The 21,189-nt window shown below is 38.1% G+C and overlaps 1 protein-coding gene across 1 annotated transcript in view; it reads left to right on the top strand.

The window, feature by feature from the left end:
• CUNH1orf185 (chromosome unknown C1orf185 homolog) overlaps positions 1 to 18,853 on the top strand; it is a 42,874-nt gene extending 24,021 nt beyond the window's left edge. Inside the window, exons 4-5 of the mRNA XM_004699669.2 lie at positions 12,219 to 12,255; positions 17,793 to 18,853. Coding sequence (XP_004699726.1) covers positions 12,219 to 12,255; positions 17,793 to 18,187 — 432 coding nt within the window. The 3' untranslated portion in view covers positions 18,188 to 18,853. The remainder of the gene's footprint in view (positions 1 to 12,218; positions 12,256 to 17,792) is intronic.
• The last annotated feature ends 2,336 nt before the right edge of the window (positions 18,854 to 21,189 follow it).

Genomic DNA, 21,189 nt, shown 5'->3' with positions numbered 1-21,189 from the left:
TTCTGAGCTAGATGGCCGCTTGTTTAACTTCAAGCCTTTAAGACCCCAGACGCTATATCTTTTGATAGCCGGGCACCATCAGCTTTCCTCACCACATTTGCTTATGCATACATTTTTACTTCAGTGATCCTGGTGAGAAGATGAGTATCACAGAATGCCAGGTTATTAGAACAAAGTGTTCTTGCATTCAGGGAGGACTTGAGTAGAGGCCCAATGCCCATCTGCTACCTTGATACTTAACATATAAAGATATGTACATAGACCTATATCCCTATTGTTATATATATTTATATATATACATGCCTATATTTATACTTCTGTAAATGTCTTTTGCCTTCTAGTTCTTTCCTCTATTTCCTTTTACTTTCCTCCTGTCCCACTACCATGTTTGACCTTCATTTGGCTCTCAATAATTCCTCTCAGCTACATTATTACACTTGATCAAACCCCACCAGGCAGATAAACACATTTTTTAAAATGTAAAGTAACTTAGTATCTCGGTCTTTTCCTTTATAATTTATTATTTCTTTCCCTATTCTGATCATAAAGATACTATTCTATGTTGTCTTTAAGGGTTTCATTATTTTACCAACATAGGTCTTTAATCCATCAAGAATTAATTTTTGTGTTTGTTCTAAGTAGGGAAACAATTTTTCCTTACATTTACCCATGTCCGATAGCATTTATTAGGGATTTATCAGAGCAATTGCACTGCATCATTAATTTAACAAGGAGCCATGGTAGTCCAGTGGTTAAATGCAGTTGATAACTGAAGGTCAGAGGTTTGAACCCACCAGCTAATTCATGGGAGAAAGATGTGAAAGTCCACTATTGTAATGATATACAGCCTTGGAAACCTTGGGAAATGTCCTATTCTGCCCTAGAAGGTCCTGTGAATCAGAATTGATATGACATGGGCTTGGTTTGATTTTTTTACTATTATTAGATCAATTTGGGGAAAGCCAATCATTTACCATATTACATCTTCTAATCTATTAATTTTATTTGCTTTTGAATTTGTATATGCTATCCTAACATTTTTCAATAAAACATTATAATTATCTTTGTGAATGCCTTACATATTTTACATTAGCTCTTACTACTGAAAAATATATCTTTATATTTTTGTAATATGATTTTTAAGTAGACTTTTTATTTTGGAATAATTTTATGTTTATCTAAATGTATAAATAATAAAAATACATGATATTATATATCCTTCATTCAGTTTCCCCTAATGTTAAAATCTTAAATTTTTGTGATACATTGGTCATTACAAATTAGTATTGGTACTACTATTGGTATTTCTATCAATATTACTATTAAATGAAATACAGTCTTTATTCAGATTCCACCAGTATTTACACTAATGTGCTAATCCTAGATACCATATTGTGTTTAATCATTACATCCCCTTAGTCTTCTCTGACCTGTGACCAGACAGCATCTGTCTGCTCTTGTTTTACGTGGCCTTTACAGTTTGAGCTGTGCTGGTCATGTATAGTCATGTGTTTTGTAAAATTCCCTTTTATTTGAATTTATCTAACGTTTTTCTCATGATCAGACTGAAGTTAAAAAATTTTAATTTGGGGGAAGAATATTATTGAGGTAAAATTTATTAAGTTAAAAAAGTCAAATTAAGTGAAAAGTATTTTTAAAAATATTTTATTGGTATGTAATCACCCACAATTGCATTGTAAAGACCCTACATTTTCTACTCAATGAGCATTGACAATTGTATACTCAATTAACCAACACTCCAAGCTGAGTAACATTTTTATTATCTAGAAAGTTCCCTCATGTCCTTTTCCAGTCAGTTCCCCTTCTCATCCCAAAAATGCACTTTCTGGTTTCTAGCAACATGGTTTTGCTTTAATTTGTTCTTAAATGTTACATCAATGGAATCATACAATACACAGCTCCCATGGCTGCCTTCTTTCTGTTAATATAACTTTTTAAACATAAGCTATAAGTGTATTGGAACTTTTTATTGTTTCCATTGCTATCCATTGCTAAGTAGTGTTCTACTTAGCATACTAAGTAGAAAAATACTATACAGTAATTTGCTTATTCATTCTCTTGCTGATGGGCACTTGGATTGTTTTCAGCGAGGGGCTATTACAAACAAGGAGCTCTAAGCATTCATAAGGACGCCTGGTGGAGTAGTGTGTTCCGCATTGGGCTGCTGACAGCAAGATCAGCAATTTGAAAGCACCAGCAGCTCTGCCAGCAAAGAAAAGGTTTCGACTCCCATAAAGTTAGTCTTGAAAACCCCAGGGGCATGTCCTATGGGGCCACTATGAGTCGGAATCTCCTTCATGGCAGTGAGTTCGTTTATTTTTTTATTTTGAGTTTTGGAAGCATTCCTGTACAAGACTTTTTGTGAACATGCATTGTTTCTCTTGGCCCAACATATGAACATGGAATCGTGGGAGCTGGCGTAGATATATGTGTGATTTTATGAGCAACTGCCAAACAGGTTTCCAAAGTAGTTGCACCAAGTTTCACTCTAATTAACCATAAGTGAGAGTTCTAATTGCACCGTGTCTTTGTTACCTCGTGCTGCCATGACAAAATGCCACAAGTGGGTAGCCTTAAAGAAGCGATATATATTGTCTTAGTTATGGAGGCTAGACTTCTGTGTGGCTCTTGAGGGTACGGCCCTTCTTTTTCAACTTTTGTAACTTCAGCAATCCTTGGTGTTCCTCGACTTGCAGATGTGGTGTGGATCTGTCTTAATGTGGTATCTTCCCTCTCTTTGTGGTCGCTGTGCTCATTCTTCTCTTTTTCTAGCTTAGAAGTGATTAAGTCTAGAACCCACCTTCTTCTGGCATGACCTCATTAACATAACATTTATATAAAACTTCTATTTCTAAACAGGAACATATTTGCAAGTACAAATCAGCAGCATAATTCATCCCATCACACTCCACATCCTTATCAATGTTTGATGTTATTACAAACCAAACTCACTACCATTTCCAACTCATAGCAACCCTATAGGACAGTAGAAATCTGCGCGGTGGGTTTCTAAGACTATTTTTTTAAAAATAGTTGTACTGGCATATGCTCCTCACCTATCATACAATTTAATTTTCAATCATATTAAGAAGATTTGTGCAATTGTTAGCAACTCATTCCCGTCTCCATCCCCACCACCCTCCCCTGCCATATCCCCAGACAATTATCAATCCACTTACTGTCTGTCTCTATAGATCTACCTAACCTGGATTTCAAACACAGAAAGTCATACAAAATACAAATAGGAATCAAACAACAATGACTAGACTAAACTAGAGAAAACTCAATCAAAGAGAAAACATAAAATGTTAAAAACTGAAACAATTTTAAAATGGATTAAAAAGAAGATCAAATGATAAGACATTACATAAAAGACTACAAATCTTTTTTGGGAACTAGAAAGCCTCATCTCTCTCCCACTGAGTGGCTGATAGTTTCAAATTGCTGACCAATGTGTAACCCACTACGCCACCAGGGCTCCTACTGGTATTATTAGTATAGTTAATTATAGTAATTCGAATGGGCATAGTATGTAATTTCAATAGGCTTTTAACTTGCATTTCCCTGATGACTAAGGAATACTGAATAGCTTTTCATGTGTTTATTCCTTTCATATTTTTTTTCGTGATTTATCCAAGTTGGTTGTCGATTTTTTATCTTTTTTTTAATTAGTAACTTACAGGAGTGCTTCATGTAATTCAAGTTCATTGTCAGATATATGTGCGAATATTTTTCCCCAGACTGTGTCTTGATTACTCATTTTTATAATATTACCATTTGATAAGTAGAATATCTTTTTTTATTGTGCCAAATTTTTTTTTAAATCATTTTATTAGGGGCTCATACAACTCTTATCACAATCCATGCATACATCAATTGTGTAAAGCACATTTGTACATTCATTGCCCTCATCATTCTCAAAACATTTGCTCTCCACATAAGCCCCAGGCATCAGGTTAGAATATCTTAATGTTGACAAAATCCAATCTGTGATTTTTTTTTCCCTTTAAAAAAATGAGTATCTTGTGTAAGAAATATGAGTCAAAATTGACTCAACGGTGGTGAGTTTTCTGAGAATGTTGAAAAAAATTATCCTTTGACATTTATAGAGTTCTAAATACAGGCATGTATATGTGTAAATATTTACATAATGAGAGGTGAATAGAACTATAGTGTAAGATATGACAGAATAATAATAATTTATGAATTAGAAAGGGTTCATGGGGCGGGGGGAGTGAGGAAGGAGGGGTAAGGATGAGGAGCTGATATTAAGGGCTCAGGTAGTGGGTAGGTGTTCTGAGAATGATGATGGCAACAAATGTATGGGTGTGCTTGACACAATGGATGTATTTGTGGATTGTGATGAGAGTTGTGCAAGCCCCCACTAAAATGATTTTAAAAAAAGAAGAATTAATGTTGCAGATGGACATTGGGCCTCGACTCAAGTACTCCCTCAACACATGAACACTTAGTTCTAACAGTCTGACATTTTGTGATGCTCACCTTCCTGACACAATCGCTGAAGACAAAATGGGTGCATAAACAAATGTGGTGAAGAAAGCTAATGGTGGCCGGCTATCAAAAGATATAGCACCTAGGGTCTTAAAGGCTTGAAGATAAGCAAGCAGGCATCATGCAGGGAAGCAACAAAGCCTACATGGAAGAAGCACACCAGCCTGTGTGATCATGAGGTGTTGATGGGATCAGGTATCAGGCATCTAAGACCCAGAACAAAACATACCCAAGGTGAATCTGGGTGGGGTGGGTGGAAGGGCATGGAGTAGAGACCTAATGCCCCTCTGTAGACAATTGGATATCCTCTCACAGATGGGTCACAGGGAAGAGAGGAGCCAGTCAGGGTACAGTATAGCTCTGATGAAACACACAACTTTCTGCTAGTTCTTTGGTGCTTCCTTCCACCCCCTATCATGACCTCAATCCTACCTTACAAATCAGATTAGACCAGAACATGCACTCTGCTACAGATAAGAGCCTGCAACACAGGGAACCCAGGATAGATAAACCCCTCAGGGTCAACAATGAGAGTAGAGATACCAGGTGGATTAGGGAAGGGTGGGGGGAGAAAGGGGGAATCGATCACAAGGATCAACCTGTAACCCCCTCTCAGGGGGACAAATAGCAGAAAAGTGGGTGAGGGGCGATGGAGAACGATGTAAGATATGAAAATAATAATCTATAACTTATCAAGGGTTTGTGAGGGAGGGTGGGTGGGGGAGAGAGGGGGAAGCAATGGGGGAGCTGATATCAGAGGCTCAGGTGGGAAGAGAATGCTTTGAAAATGATGGCAGCATATGTGCAAATGTGCTTGACACACTGGATGAATATATGGATTGTGATAAGAGATGTAAGAGCTCCCAATAAAAGTATGGGGCGAAATTCTCCTTTGATTTCCTTTAGTTGCTTTTCAGTTCTGAGTTTTATGCTTAGATCTATGATCCATCTCATTATATTTATGGCATGAAATAGAGGTCAAGGTTCATCTTTTGCCATAAAGAAACTCAGTTGTTAAAAAAACTTTATCAAAATGATCTTCCTTTCCTCATTGAACTAATTTGTCACTTTGATTAAAACTCAATCGATTGTATATGTTTTGGTCTTTGTCTCTCCCTTCTCCTCAAGGTTTTTCTTTCATGCTTTTAAAGGTTTGTTGTTGTTGAGAATATAGACAGCAAAACATACACTAATTCAACAATTTCTACACGACATAAATTATATTCCCTGAGCTGTGTAATTATTCCCACCTTCTTTTCTGAATGACTAGTGCAAATATGACATAAGCATTTATGAACAAAAGTTTTTATTTCTCTAGGATAAATATATGCAAATGCACATATTATAAGGGTACATTAATTTTTTTAAAAGAAACTAGCGAGACTTATTTCCAATGGCTGTACCATTTTGCATTCCTGCCGGCAATGTATGAGAGATCCCAGTTTTTGAGTATTGGTACCATAGAGTATCATTTATTTTAGACATTCTAAAAAGATGTGCAGCAATTTGAAATTGCAGTTCTCCAATAGGCAGTAATGTTGAACATCTTTTCATGTTTTATTTGTTATTCATATACCATCTTTGGTGAAGTATCTGTTAAGTTTTTTTGCATTTTATAATTGGATTGCTTGTTTTAGAGAGTTCTATGAATTCTGAACAGGAATCCTTTTCCAGATATGTGATTTGCAATTATTTTCTCCCAATTTAGGATTCTCTTTTCATCCTTTTAAAGGGGATCTTTTGCAAAGCAAGGTTTTAAATTTTATCTAAGTTGAATAAATATATTTTTCTCTTTTACAGGTCATCTTTTTGGTATCATTTCCAAGAATCCTGGGTCACAAAGATTTTCTCCTATGTTCTTCATAAAAGTTTTATAGTTTAAGCTACTTTTTATTTTCTACATAACAGCTTCATTATTTTTGGTAGTTGCTATTGAGTTGATTCCCACTCAAGGAACTTTATTAAGATATAATTCACATATCAGACAATTCACTCTTTTAAAGAGTACATTTCAATGGAGTAAATCTTAGAACATTTTGACCACCTCAAGAAAAGAACTCCCACAATCATTAGCAAGGAGCCCCAGTAGCATAGTGGGTTATATGTTGAGCTTCTCTAGAACAAGGTTAGCAGTTCGAAACCACAGTCTGCTCCGGTGAAGAATTACAGTCTTGGAAACCCACAGGAGCAGTTGTGTTGTCCTGTAGGGTTGCTATGAATTGGAAGCAAGTTGATTGCATTGAATGAAATGCTTATTAGCAGTCACTCCCCCTAGCCCCTTGTTGTTGTCATTAGGTGCTGTGGAGTCAGTTCTGAGTCATAGCCATTCTAGTGCCATAGAATGAAACCCTGCTCAGTGCTGGGCCACCTTTACAATTGTTGCTATGTTGGACCCCATTGTGCCAGCAATGGGCCACTCCATCTCTTGATGGTCGTCCTTTTCACTAAACTTTTTTTTTTTAATTTTTGAACTTTTACTTCACTAAGCATGATATCCTTTTCCAGGGACTGGTTTCTCCTGACAATATGTCCAAAGTATTTGAGACAAAGTCTTGCTAGCCTCACTTCTAAGTAGTCTTCTGGCTGTACTTCTGCCAAGACAGATCTGTTTGTTCTTTTGGCAGTTCATGGTACTTTCAATATTCTTTGCCAGCAGCATAATTCAAGTGTATTAATTCCTCTTTAGTTTCACATAGATGTGTCCAACTTTCACATACATGTGAGGTGATTAAAACACCATAGCTTGTGACATCCTTGCTCTTCAACAGTTGAAGGAAGTCTTGTGCCAAGGCTTTCCCAATGCAGCGTAGCATTTGATTTCTTGACAGCTGCTTTCGTGACAATTGGTTATAGATACAAGCAAGATGAAACATTGGCAACCGCAATCTTTTTTTCTTCTCCATTTATCATGATTTATCTGTTTGCCAATTTGTAAGGATTTTACTTTTCTTTACACTGAATTGCAATCCATACCGAAGGCTGTAATCCTTGATGTTCATCAGTAAGTGCTTCAAGACCTCTTCACTTTCAGCAAGCAAGGTCGTGTCATCTGCATATCGCACACATGGGTTGTTAATACATCTTCCTCCAATCCTGATGCTGTATTCTTCTTCACACAGTTGAGTTTTTTTGGATGATTTTCTCAGCATACACACTGAATAAGGATGATGAAAGGATAGCTCTAGTCCTTACAACCACTAATCTACTTTCTGTCTCTGTAGATTTGCGTACTCTCAACATACAACATGTCTTTTGTGACTGGCTTATTTCATATTTTCAAGATTCAGCCATGTTACATCACATATCAGCACTTCATTCTTTTTATTATTGAATAATATTCTTTTGCATTTATGATGCCAGATTTTGCTTATACATTCATTGATAAACATTTTGGTTTCACAACTGTTACAAAAATATGAATAATGCTGATATGAATACTTGTATGCAAATGTTATGTGGCTATATTTTTATTTCTCTTGAAAATATAGTTATGAATGGAACTGATGGATCATATGGTAACTCTCTCTAGGCTTTGAAGAGCTGTCAAACTGTTTTTTCCCCCACCTCCTGCACTATTTTACCTTCTATCAGTGGTATATGAGGGTTCCAATTGTCTAGATCCTTTCTAGCACTTTTATCTGTCCTTTTTATTAGAGTCACCTTGCTTTTTATTCATTATCACCTAATAGAACAAGATAGAATGACCCACAGGGTTTCCAAGGCTGTAATCTTTACGGAAGCCGACTGTCAGATCTTTCTCTGATAGAGGGTATTTGCCCCAAAACATGGTTCAGGTAGGGACTGAAAAATGGATGGATAGAAATGGGGACCCCAAGAATGACACTGTTATATTAAGGGGATTATAAATAATGTCACCTAAAATAATGCGTATAATTACTGATTGGGAAACTAACATGCTCTGAAACCATTCACCCAAACCTCAATACAATGTTTAAAACAAACAAACAAGCAAACACTAAGTTAATTTATCTATTTTTATTGCTTCTTGAAAATTATATTCTGTTGTTGTTGCTAGGGGCTAACCAGTTAGTTGGCTCAAAGTTGGCTATAGCAACCTTGTTGATGTTGTTAAGTGCCATCGAGTCAGTTCTGACCCATAGCAACCTTATGCACAACAGAACAAAATACTCCCCAGTCCTGTACCATCCTCACAATTGTTCCCACGATTGAGCTCATTGTTGTTACCATGTTGTCAATTCATCTCCTTGAGGACTTTCCTCTTTTTTGCTGCACCTCCACTTTACCAAACATGATGTCTTTCTTCAAGGACTGGTCTCTCCTGACAACATGTCCAAAGTACATAAGATGAAGTCTTGCCATTCTTGCAACCAGAGAGAACCTTCCCAGGTGACACCACTGGGTGTACTAACTCAGAGCGAGTTGTTGGATGTTTGCCTAGTGAAAAAAATGTGTACTACGTAAGCTCAGCTCCACCCAGGGCAATTTCGGTTTGGGTTGGGGGTACCCTCTCGTATGCAAAATGAAGTCTTACCACTTTTGCCTGTAAGGAACAGTCTGACTATGCTTCTTCCAAGACATATTTGTCTTCTTGACAGTTCATGGTACTTTCAATGCTCTTCACCAACACCATAATTCATCAGCATTGATTCTTCTTCGGTCTTCCTTATTCAATGTCCAACTTTCATATGTATATGAGGTGATTGAAAACACCATGGCTTGGGTCAGGAACACCTTTGTATTCAAGGTAATAGCCTTGTTTTTCAACACTTTGAAAACGATCTTGGGTACTGCATTTACCCAATGTAAGGTGTCAATACCTCTCAGCTGCTGCTTCAATGAGCACTGGTTATAGATCCAAGCAATGTCCAACTTTCACACGCTTATGAGGTGATTGAAAATACTGTGGTTTGGTTAGGCACACCATAGTCCTCAACATCATTTTGAGTTGTGTCCCGTCAGCAAATAAAGGTTCTGAAGACTTTACTCCCACAGGCTCCACTCCACCCATATAGATTAGGGCCCTAGAAATAAAAATTCAGGTGGTTGCTCTAGTGCAGCAGTTCTCAACCTGTGAGTTGTGACCCCTTTTGGGGTCAAATGACCCTTTCATAAGGGTTGACCGATTCATAGTAGTAGCAAAATTACAGTTATGAAGTAGCAATGAAAATAATTTTATGGTTGGGGGGTGGTCACCACAACATGAGGAACTGTATTAAAGGGTCACGGCATTAGTAAGGTTGATAACCACTGCTCTAGTGGGAGGGCTTTGTCTATAGCTGTCTAGAATCATTTTATATGCATCTGTCACTGTCAAATGTCTTTCTCTTCTCCCTGTGTCTGTTCCTGTCTGCTGCTTGTATTACTCAGAAGTGAATAGAGGTAGAATCCACTCTTATGTATGGTCTAGTTAACATAACAAAAATGCTATATTTCCAAACAAGACAATTTAAAAAAATGTTTTTCTGTCTTTTTTACATGTCTGTTTTATTTTATTATTTATTTCCTGACAGCACAACAGTTTTTTAATAGTTTGAAGTGTATCCATTGTGTTAACCTTTCCTTCTTAGTTTTCTAATTCCAGGTTTTTAAAGATCCTAAACAGTGTTGTGATAAACATCTCAGTAACAATATTTACACAAATCCAAAATTATTTCCTTGGATAATTCCTAGAAGTGGATTTGTTAAATTGTCCTCTAGAAAAATTCTACCTATTCATAGTAGCAGTACCAAAAAAATGTCCATATTTGTCATTCTCTAAGTTCAGCAAGAATTATAATCAGACTAGGGCCTCACTACTTTAATAGTGGTCCAGAGTCCACTCTTTAAAATCCAGAACCTCCCCCTATCTAAAGTTGAGGGACTTGGAGGAAAGTGGTCACTAACCAGAGTGCTTGGGAGAGAGGAGTACAGAAGATCAAAGGCATGCATCTGACCTGAACACTCATAACTTTGTCAGTAGGTCCCCCTATGCTGTGGGCTGCACCTGATCTGGTTTTCAAGCTTTTCAGTGTTTCTGGGTTGTATTGGTTTCTGTGGCTTTTGTGTGGTCATATGAGAGTATATCTCAGAGGTGCTATGTCCATGGAGGCCCCTCTCTTGAAGCTGTGTTATATGCTTTTCTGTTGTTCTGTATGAAACTCAGGACTGATGAACCTATAGGGACAGCAAGTCGAATCAGGGGTTTGGGGAGAAGGGGTAAAGTTGGGGGTGGTGGTAAAAAGGAGACTATGTCAAAGAGTCCATGTAGAAAAAGAATGTTTGGAAACTGATTGTGGTAGCAATTGCACATTCTATTGGACATGATTGAAATATGGAATGATATGGTACATGTATTAAATCCCAACTTAAAAAAAATAAGTAGAAAAAAGCAGAATCTCAGTCCCCACTCCAGATCTCCTACATCTACATTTTAACTAGCTCTCTAGGTAATTAATAGGCAAATTAAAGACTGAAGCAATCTTTATACTTGGGTAATATATATATGAGTCACAAATTGAACTGACCCTAAGTCTAGACAAAATAAGTTCAGGAAGTTCATACTGGCATTTAAGTAAAAAGTGAAAGTGGCAAAAAAAATTGAAGTGGATTTTAAGAAAAATGCGTATGTGTTAGAATGCATCTATGTATCTTAAGCAAGTCCTGGAGTGGAGACGGGAAAGGAAATAGCAGACAATGTAAGTCAGCAAAGAAAACTAACACTTTCCCCCCAACACAAGCAACCTTTTCTCCAGTCTCATTGTTATCTGCTCATCTCAATCACCAGATACTGTAGCCCGTGGTTATAGTTTGTGGTCTCAGGAACACGTGGATCAGAACCACTTGCAGAGTGATATAAATGTGGACTCCCAAACCCCACTTTCAGGAATTCCCTTCTAGTAGGGTCTGCTTAAATACCCATGAATCAGCATTTTCACAGGCATGCCAGGGAATTCAGAGTCCCAAGAGTTTCAGAACCACTACACTTCCCAGAACACATCTGGAATATATTGTTTAAACAAGTACTTTATTTGCTTTAAAAGATTATTTCCAGTTTTAGAAAAACCTTCAGCTAGAAATCACTTTTTTTTCTTTTATCAGTTGTTAAAGTTCCAGCATGAAATGACTTAGTTTAAGTATTTGTTCTTAGCCCTTCCTAATTCTGACCTACAACAAACTGGCTAACTGGCACCTGACAATAACAATAAAAACAATTACAGGTTTGACCAAATGACTCTAAATTAGCGAAGACAGAAATAATTCTGTTTGAACTCTCCTACACCCTTTCTCCCCTTTGCTGCAGACCGACTGCCTTCTTAAACCAGTTCGAATTCTTTTCAGATGATGTTACATTTTTCTTTTTCTTCTGACTCTTAGGTAATATTTAATTTGAATTTAATTACAAAATTGCACTAATTTATAAGAACCTTGCTGATAGTGTGGGGTAAGTCTCGGGCTGCTGACCCCCATGTTGGCAGTTCAGACGAACTAGCCGCACTGCAAGAGAAAGAAGAGGCTCTCTGCTTCTAGAAAGATCAACAGCTCCGGCTTTTGTTTTCCTGTCTATATTTTGGTAAAAGAGATTTATATTGTGGGGAATTTTTTCATCAAATATTTGTGATAATAGAATATATTAATTTTAGATAAATATGTAAATCATATACATTAAAGAAATTATTTCAAAACTACTTTCAGCTTTTAAAATGCAAATAACTTTTTTTATGTAGGAGGAATCAAGAAAAAGTGAAACAGCACGTAAAAAAGGTACTTATTCATTTTTCCCCCCTTTTACAGTAGTTTTCTTGATAAAATACTCACATTTAATACACTTCCGTAGTTAAATTGCTTTTTAAAAGAGTTGCATATACATCATCACAATCAGTTCTAATGCTCCCTCCTCCCCCCACATTCATCATTTGCTCGCCAAATCCCTTCACCCTCCCCACCCCATCCCTCCCTGATTAATCATTGCATCCGTATTGTAAAAGGTATTTATTCTTAACACTTAATGAAAAAACTTCCTGTTAAACTTGCAATTCATATTTGAAAGAATTGAGAGGTTACCCTAATTTCACATTATTACTGGAGCTCAGACTTCATACAGGAGTTGGAACTTGAGAAACCTCAAGCCTATTGTTTGGAAACAACTTTTGAACCTAGATTCAACACCATCCAACGAAGGCATCTTTACATGAAACAACAATTTATCTCAATAAATAATGTCTGCCTTGAGCACTATGCCCTAGTGAAGAATGGCCTGTATGAGATGGAAATGACAACAATCTAAAGCACAGTGAGACCCCATTGAACAGAGGGTATATATTAATGGTGGTGAAACAATAGGGTCGGGACGGTAAGGAGAGCGACAGTGTGAAGCGTGCAACCTTTGTCGAGCAACTGTGCATATTGGAAGGGCCAGTGCCTATATTGTCACCAGAAAATAGCCTATCTAAATATTACATAAGAATGTTTAACTACCGTGACATTTTTATTTATATTTATTAATATGTGAATGAGTGCATTTTATACAAAAGCAAAACTTTCACTGTCATAGTATGAAGAAAATAACACAATCAAATCCCTATTTTTTCACTTCTTTGACACCAGCTGCACCTTGCTTACCTCTCTGACTTGAGCCTCCTAGCGCTCAGCCAGATCTCATAAGTTAAAATGGCACGGTCCTTCAGGCTGCTTAGTAGGTAGGCATCAGTTGCAAGGTTAGGGGATCCTCAGCTCACCTGCTGGCCATAGATTCCTGGGTTTCCTTCTCTCCATTCAGGATGCCACCAAAGGGTTCCTCAGCCCCCTGACTTCTGACCTGCTCACACCTGGTACTTCCTCAGGCTCAAAAATTTGCTTAAAGAACTCATAGAATACAGGGAAAGTGCTATAATTATTACGACAGGTTTATTAGAAAGGCTACAAATCAGGATCAGCCTAAAGAAGAGGTACATAGAGCAAAATCTGAAAGGGTTCCCCACACGGCGTCCCTGTGTCCCCAAAGGGCTTTTGTCACTCATCCAAGAAGAGCTAGTTTTTCCAACCAGGAAGCTAATCAAGACTTGATGTCTAGAATTTGTGTTTGTTTGTTTGGTATTACCTAATGAAATCCAGCCTCTGTCCCTGAAGGCCATTGACTATCAGGAGATGCTAGTGAGGGCTCCCTGGCCTGGCCACCCTGAGGTGATCATCACGAGATACTAAGGACAGTGGGTCTCCAGGCAGACTAAGGTAGAATTCTCTGGCCTGATCACCATGGGGCAATCATCTGAGGTAGTAACCTCAGATCTGGCCAGTTTCTACACACGTTGCTTCTAAGCATAACTTGTCATTCAAGTCTGGACTCTTTATCAAAATTCCAATGTTTCAAGGGTTCTCAGTAACAAAGGACAAATCACTTCGGGTAAAGGTAAATTCTTTATCATACCTATATCTTTAAATTATAAAATGTTAATATTTGTCTCTTAGTTATACCTTAAGGCAGAGGTTCTCAACTTGTGGGTCGTGACCCCTTTGGGGGGTCTAATGACCCTTTCACAGGGGTCGCCCGATTCATGACAATAGCAAAATGACAGTGATGAAGTAGCAACGAAAATAATTTTATGGTTGGGGGTCACCACCACATGAGGAACTGTATGAAAGGGTCGCAGGGTCGCAGCGTTAGGAAGGTTGAGAACCACTGCCTTAAGGTGTCATAGTTAATGCCATATAGTAATGCCTACAAGTTAAAAAAGATACCTTTGTAATCCTTTAGATATTTCAATATTATTTTTCATATTGTTTCTTTTGCTTCCTTCAACTTGATTCTGACTCCTTGTGATCCTATACAGAGTGTCCCATACTTTGTGAATGTTGCCTGAAGCAGGCAGTCTCATCTTTACCTGGAGAAGGGGCTGGTGGATTTGAACAGCAAATCTTAAGTTTAACAGCCCAACACTTACCTGGCAGTACTACCACGGCCCCTATTATTTCTTCCTGAAAATATTACCTCTTACATAAGTTTAGAAATGCTGTATGGATTCAACTTTAAGAAATAATATGTAAAATATTAAAGGCTAATAGGTAAAATATTACAAAAGGTGTGTAAGGATTATTTTAAAACAACATTTGCAGTTAGCAGCCCAATGCATAATCAGTACACCACCATGACAGTGGTAAAACTTATCACTTTTCATATTAAATGTGCAGCATAAATGATACCTTGAGAGTTTCCATTATCTAGGGTAACATCTATTAGTTGGGTCACTTCTCTAAGCCTATTGCCTCTATTGTGCTACAGTGCTAATAATATCTACCTTAAAGAATTATTGAGGTGAATAATTGCTTTGTAAATTGTAGGGCACTAAAGGAATGTTAGGGGTCCTCATGGCATAAGGGGTTAAATGTCGAGCTGCTTACCACTAGGTCAGTGGTTCAAAGCAACAAGCTACTCCCTGGGAGAAAGATGAGACTGTCTGTTCCTGTAAACATTCATAGACTCAGAAAACCTATGGAGCAGTTCTACTCTGTCCTACCGGGCCACTATGGATTGGAATTCCATGACAGTAGGTATTATAAGAATGTTAGTTCCTCATTTTTTAGTGTAGAACCAACCCATAGGCCTTTGCATTGTGGACCAAACTTCTTAAAATTTACCTGCTCATGAAGATATCTATTTTTAACTCATTTAAAACAAAATAAGGAAACATTTAGCTAAAAGTAATTTTAAAATCTCTCCCTTTTCTGATTTTGAGAAGCATTCTAGAAATAAGATTTCTAGCCTTAGAAATATTCTCTTGTTAAAGTGAGTTTTATACTATACTTCCATTTGATTTTATTTAAAAATAAGTTTTTCTACTATTATCACAAAATACTTTAACTCCCCCAATACATATTTAATATACCATATTGATGATAACAACTCGGACTTCTCTCTACAGCATTTTCTTGTCCATGATAGCCCTTAAAACAGGGGTTCTCCTGGTGCTCCAAGATATGAATGCAACACACGGGCACAGAAGCAGGGAACCAGTGGAAAGGTCTGAGGGGCTGGCCCCAATCCCAACTACATGGATAGCTGCCCCTTCCCCAGAATAATTTACTTCAGAGGACAGCACTGAAACTACAGTTCAGGAGAGGGACATGCCTGATGAGTGCACACAGGAGCAAATGAAAGGGGAGGGATAGAGAGAGTGGAGCACATCCTGGCCCACCAAGCCTTGAGGACGATACCCCTGCTCAGAGCAGCCAATGCACAGAGAGGGCCATATGACCCGTCCCACTATGAGACACGACATCCCTCACTGACCCATAGCCCTACAGGGGACAACACTGGAGACACAGTGTGAGAATTATGCCCCATCTGACCTAACCACACCAAGGCAAAACACTGAGGGCGTGCAACAGAACAGCAAGGGGAGCAGAGCAAGGAAGTCCCGAGGGAGTACCAAAATTAGACTTTGAGGCCAGGGTGTGGCACCCCATCAGATTTGACCTGAAAACACTCCTATAGGTCAACAAATAGACCATGAACTATTTACAGGCTTTTCTTTTTGTTCTGTCATTGTTTTTGGTTGTTATTGTTGTTTTGTTTTGTTTTGGTACTTTGTTTTGCTCTGTCTTGTTTTTGTGCTTATTATTGTCTCTGCAGGTATATCTAGATAAGATAGGCAGGATAAACAATCTGTAGGAGAAAACAACGGACCAACGGTTCCAGGGCGACATGGGAGAGGGGGATGTGGGTGAAGGGAAGTGGGTGTTAACAAACCCAGGGGCAAGGGAACAAGTGATCCAAAATTGGTGGCGAGGAGGGTGTAAGAGGCCTGGTAGGGTTTGATCAAGGGCAATGTAACTGAGAGGAATTACTGAAACCCACATGAAGGCTAAACATGATAGTGGGACAAGAGAAAAGTAAAAGAAAATAGAGGAAAGAACTAGGAGGTAAAAGCCATTTATAGAGGTCTAAATACAGGCATGGACATATGTAAATATATTTATACATGATGCTAGGGAAATATATCTATGTGCATATATTTATAAGTTTAGTATGAAGGTAGCAGATGGATATTGGGCCTCTACTCAAGTACTCCCTCAATGCAAGAACACTCTGTTCTATTAAATTGGCATTCCATGACATTCACCTTCCTGACACGATTGCTGACGACAAAGTGGGTGCATAAGCAACTGTGGTGAAGAAAGCTGATGGTGCCTGGCTATCAAAAGATATAGTGTCTGGAGTCTTAAAGGCTTGAAGGTAAACAAGTGGCCATTTAGCTGAGAAGCAACAAAGCCCATATGGAAGAAGCATACCAACCTGTGTGATCATGGGGTGTTGATGGGATCAGTTATCAGGCAACAAAGAACAAAATAATCATATCATTGTAAATGAGGGAGAGTCCAGAGTGGAGACCCAAAGCTCTTTTGTAGGCAACTGGACATCCCCTTACAGAAGTGTCATGGGGAGGAGACGAGCCAGTCAGGATGCAGTCTAACAGTGATTAAACATACAACTTTCCTCTAGTTCTTAAATGTTTCCTCCCCCCAACTATCGTGATGCCAATTCTATCTTGCAAATCCAACTAGACCAGAGGATGTACACTGGTACAGATAGGAACTGGAAACACAGGGAATCCAGGACAGATGAACCCCTCAGGACCAGTGGTGAGAGTGGGCATACCGGGAGGGTGGAGGGAAGGTGGGGTAGAAAGGGGAAACCGATTACAAGGCTCTACATATATCCCCTTCCCTGGGGGACGGACAACAGAAAAGTGGGTGAAGGGCGACATTGAACAGTGTAAGACATGACAAAATAATAATAATTTATAAATTATCAAGAGTTCATGAGGGAGAGGGTTGGGGAAGGAGGGGGGGAAATGAGGAGCAGATACCAAGGGCTCAAGTAGAAAGCAAACGTTTTGAGAATGATGATGGCAACAAATATACAAATGTGCTTGACACAATGGACGGATGTATGGATTGTGATAAGAGTTGTATGAGCCCCCAATAAAATAATTAAAAACAGAAAACAAAAATGGTGCTTCTCAACCTGTGGGTCACGACCCCTTTGGGGGTTGAATGACCCTTTCACGGGGGTCGCCCAATTCATAGCAGTAGCAAAATTACAGTTATGAAGTAGCAAAGAAAATAATTTTATGGTTGGGGGTCACCACAACATGAGGAACTGTATTAAATGGTTGGGGCATTAGGAAGGTTGAGAACCACTACCTTAAAAGAAGCTGAATTTTAAAAATCCACATTGTCCTCATAATTCAGATTTGGTCAGTACACTGTCATATTCATGTAACTCTAATTTTCTTCTACAGAAATTAAAGATCACCCTAAAGATGAATTCTGCTTTGAACTAAATAAGGTCACTAGTGACCCATCAGAGGCTAGCTCAACTACAAATTGCAGCAGTGTTACAAGGAACTTATCAACATTGCCATCTGATTCCTACTACAGCCAAAGCTTAGAAGCAACTGCTGACTGGTTTTCGGATGATTCTCTGGGGGAAAAGAACTCTGGCCTGCCTTTTGTCGGGGGACCGATCATGGAAAAAGTGTTTTCATACTTGTCAACCATTTCATTGGAAGAAGACTGTAAAGAACCGGTACTGAATATGACATGTGGTGATCAAAAAGATGACAGCATTAAGGAAATATTCTCAGGAAGAAACTCAGAGGTTGAAATACAAAACCTTCCACATGACAATGAATGACTTTCTTCTTTTGAAACCTTGTATTTACTGAAGTTGGGTAAAGTTAAAATGGAATGACCAGCTTCCAAGTCTCTTAGCATGTCCATCTACTACTGCACTTTTGTTCTTTCACATAAGAGTGCTCCAGTGTCCCTTGCTTGTTCTTATTTCTAGAAACAAAATTATAGGAAGAACTAAAGTGTTATTCTTGACATTGATCTTCACTGATTGTATCTCATCAAAGGACATTCTAAGTAATAGAAAGCTTTTAAGATATCTCAGCACAAACATTTTTAATAAAACAGTCACAGCGTAGCTTTCTACTGTTGACATTTTCAGTTTTATTTTAGTGTGGGGAGGACGGGGAATATCAGCTTTTCTAAATGTTAGACACATAAATCACTTGCCATTCGACTCCTATGCCACACTGCGGTGAGCTATATTGTTTTTGCCTGTGATTGTGGAGAAACCGGGACAGAGTGGTCTTTCCGCTCCCCTTCGCTCTCTAGTTCTTAGACTTGCCTCCGAACTCCCCACCCACCGAGCTAAGAAGGGGGGCTGCTGTGTTCAGAGGCACTTGACTCCAACTAGACACGTGCGAGTTTTGCTTCAGTCTTAGACCACTGATCGAATTCCTGTTTGGGTTCTGAGGGCTTCCTGACACCATGTAATTTTTTTTTTAATAAAAAAAAAAAATTTTTTTTTCTTGGCCCAAAATCCCTCCATGGAATGAATCCTTCTTCTTTCTCTTGGGAAGAATAATAAACAAAGTCAAATCTTTTGTGCTTAAATTGCTCATACCAAACATATCTCCTGAAGGGATAAATTATACCTATTACAATAAATTAAAAACATAACAGAAGTGGTTGACATCACATGGATTTGATTGATGTCAAGTGTCGCAGAGGAGACCTGCAACGTCACAGGGTTGTCAAGGCTGTGGTCATCAGATCTTTCTCCCACGGGCCTTTGGTTAGGTTTGAATGGAAAACCCTTTGCTTGATAGTGGAGTGCTTAACCATGAACTTCACCAAGAACTCCTAAATTAAAAGAAACTTGTCTGAAATGAGATAATAATGTTATTCCAGATCCATCATTTCTGCCCCAGGGTAAATCCATATTAAAAGCAATTAGAAGACTTCTTTCTTTTGAAGCATCCACCTGATTGTGAGCATGCTTGTCTATACCTACCCCTAAATCTAGGGAAGCTGCTATTTTAGCTTAAGGTCTTGGGTTTTCAAGACTGCAACTGTTTATGGGAGTAAAAATCCCACTCTTTCTCCTGCAGAGCTACTAGTGGTTCCAAACTGCAATCCATGCGAATCACAGGCCCAGCACATAACCACTACACCACCAGGGTTCCCCAGCTCTGAAAAAGATAGTCACCTCATTTAGGTAAGGGCTTAAAAACTCCTTGAGAATGCATAGTTGGAAATAAGGGATTCTGGCCTTTCCTGAATAGTCTCTGCAGTAGAGAGACTGTAAACTGGGAAGATGTGTCCTGCCTATGTGTTAGAAAGAGAATAAAGCAGTAAATATGCAGTGACAGCAATGAAGCATTTACCAAATAAAAAACAGTTGAGAGATCTGATTCCTGTTGAGATTCCTGGATTTATAACAGTGCTCCATTCTCTTGTCCCAGCTCCTTATAAAGCATGGCTATAACCCCCGCCCTTGCTTGGTAAGGTACCCCGGTATTCTAATTATAAAGTCTCCTTTTTGCTTAAGCTAGAAATATTTGATTTCTATTACTGGATATCATCTCTGATGACTGGCTTTAAGTGTTGTTCTTGGCTTTGGCTTCCCTTCTAACTTTATAACAAATTCTCTTTGCATAAACTAGAGTTTATTTCTGTTATTATAACCTAAGTTAATATAACCAACCAGGCTCTTGTCCATATTACAAATGAGACTTATGCATATAAAGTAATTATCAAACTATAATGATATAATTCATCGAATGTATTTATTCAAAACCTAGTGCATTTACTTGTTTATTAAAGTTTTACTCCATATCACATATGTGCAAATCATTTTCTTTGGAAAGTCCAGTGACCAGCACTTCTGAAATTATTACACATCATTATAAAATAGCCTTGGGTTTAAGAACTATGAGGGGTCTGATATTTCATCTGTAAGTATGTAAGTATGCTAACTTACAACAGTTTCATGGATTCTTATAGAAGACCTGAAATGCTTGGATTTTAGAAAAGTTTATTATTCATAGTAATTTTAGTAGGTTTTGTGCCAGTTTTTTGTGCCCTGGTTCCAACAAGACAGCATGAAGTCCAGATAATTCCTACACACACAGTGGATTACAGTACAGGACAGGGACCCCGAGTTCATGGAACTCAAGATATGTTATAATGAACACGAAGCATACCTGCTCCTTGCGGCACTAGGAAACATGTTCTTCACTATACTGTCCATAAGGCATGACTACATTTTGCTCCAGAAGGAGGTACTATTTCTATCTTCCATTCTGTTTGTTACATAAACATCCTTAAAAGATAGTTTAGAACTTCCACAGTTTATTTATTTGCTCATAAGTCATGAAGAAACACAAGAAAACCATGGCTAATTGTCTCCTGATGTTTTTATACTATAAAAATAATTATGGGGCCATTTGTATAGCAACTAATTTCATTGTACTCTTTATTCAGCCACTAATTAACATTGCCTTTGGATATTAGCTACAGTTATTTACATTGCAAATATGTACCTGAAAACCAACTCAAATTACCTAAGGGAAGAAAATATGTTGTTTCTTACATTGAGTCCAAATAATGGTTGAACAACAAAATGCATAAAGCATAAGTTATAATTGAGCCTCAGAACTAGGTGAAACATAGACTTAAATTCCATTCAGAATTCTCTTTTGGTACCAGTCAAAGTTCAATCAGGAAGAAAGAGCCACTATCATGTGTGAAATAAAGCATTTATTATAGGATTTTTTTTTTTAATTTTATTAGGGGCTCATACAACTGTTATCCCAATCCATACACACATCAATTGTGTAAAGC

Source organism: Echinops telfairi, unplaced genomic scaffold (assembly GCF_000313985.2).
Source record: "Echinops telfairi isolate 266 unplaced genomic scaffold, ASM31398v2 ScPeMD7_443;HRSCAF=831, whole genome shotgun sequence".
NCBI classification, from domain to species: domain Eukaryota; kingdom Metazoa; phylum Chordata; class Mammalia; order Afrosoricida; family Tenrecidae; genus Echinops; species Echinops telfairi.
Note: the sequence above shows the minus strand (reverse complement) of the source record. Positions and strands in the feature narration are given on the sequence as shown.